General features: G+C 44.7%; 1 protein-coding gene across 1 annotated transcript in view; it reads right to left on the bottom strand.

The window, feature by feature from the left end:
- LOC119586456 overlaps positions 1-932 on the bottom strand; it is a gene marked incomplete in the record, with an annotated part of 4,356 nt that extends 3,424 nt beyond the window's left edge. Inside the window, 1 exon segment of the mRNA XM_037935189.1 lies at positions 433-932. Within this exon segment, the coding sequence (XP_037791117.1) occupies positions 433-901 (469 nt within the window).
- Between the last annotated feature and the right edge of the window lie 161 nt (positions 933-1,093).

Below are 1,093 nucleotides of genomic sequence, written 5' to 3'. Positions count from 1 at the left end.
GAGGTTGAATATGTAGCACAAGAGAACGAAAGAGATTAGAGGATAAAGGATGATGGGTAATGAAGAAAAAAGGTGTGTGGGAGAAAGAGGTGGAACGAAATTAAAGAGAGAGAAACTGATATACGTGCGACCTAAACATCAAGAGATCCGCTTTAACAGTCCTAATGAATTCTTATTAACCTGAGATTGCATTGCTGTTTAAAAACGTCAGGAATAAACAATCCTCACACATCATCCTTCAACAGCGTTAACGAAAATAAGTTTTATTTGTTGATTTCTTTGTCTAAAGAAAATAATAAATGTAAAACTAATATGAAACAAGTTTATTATAAGAGTGATGTTTACTCTTCGCCATTAATTTACACAATAGATTCGCTTATGTCACGTGACTCTGCAATGGCAAAATGACGGTAAACAGTGAAATACCTCAACTGCTGGGCATGCCTTGCAGGGCTGATCTTTGCACCACGACCCGAGTATCAGTCTGATAAAGCCGCAAATTCTGGAGAGCTGGAGCAGTCAGCTGAGGCACTTCTGTCAGCGAGTTGTGGTGCATCGAAAGGTTCTTGAGGGACGCGCTGGAGGCCCCCAGGAAGTCGTCGACCTTCGTCAGGTTGGGGCACGACATGACCTCGATCACGGAGAACTGGAGGTCGGCGAGGAGACCCGCGGAGAGGTGCTGGACCACATGGTTGTCGTACAAACCGAATTTGTTGTATTCCGTGACGCCGTTGGAGCTACTGAGCTGTTTCAGAAAATCTTCCATCACCAGGAGGGTCGCTGAGGCGGAGCACGTGACATCTTCGTCAGTGACGTAACATGGTGGCTCCTGTGCTTCTGCGTGGCGACAGCAAGCCATAAGCGCGGCGGCTGAGCAGAACAAGAGGAATCGTAGCTGCATCCTTAGAAAGGCCTGGAGAGAACTAGACTAACGAAGTATTATAGCTGTCAGTGTCTTTTATACGGAGTTGTGACGCATGGTCTTATCGTGTTTTACAGTTATAAATCAGTCACCTTACAGAGCCAGTGCCTTCGACGCAATAAATGTCATGAAGTTTATGATACTACTCAGTAATAACCTTGTATATTGTGT

The sequence above is a fragment of the Penaeus monodon genome, chromosome 21 (assembly GCF_015228065.2).
Source record: "Penaeus monodon isolate SGIC_2016 chromosome 21, NSTDA_Pmon_1, whole genome shotgun sequence".
In the NCBI taxonomy this organism is placed as follows: Eukaryota; Metazoa; Arthropoda; class Malacostraca; order Decapoda; family Penaeidae; genus Penaeus; species Penaeus monodon.
Note: the sequence above shows the minus strand (reverse complement) of the source record. Positions and strands in the feature narration are given on the sequence as shown.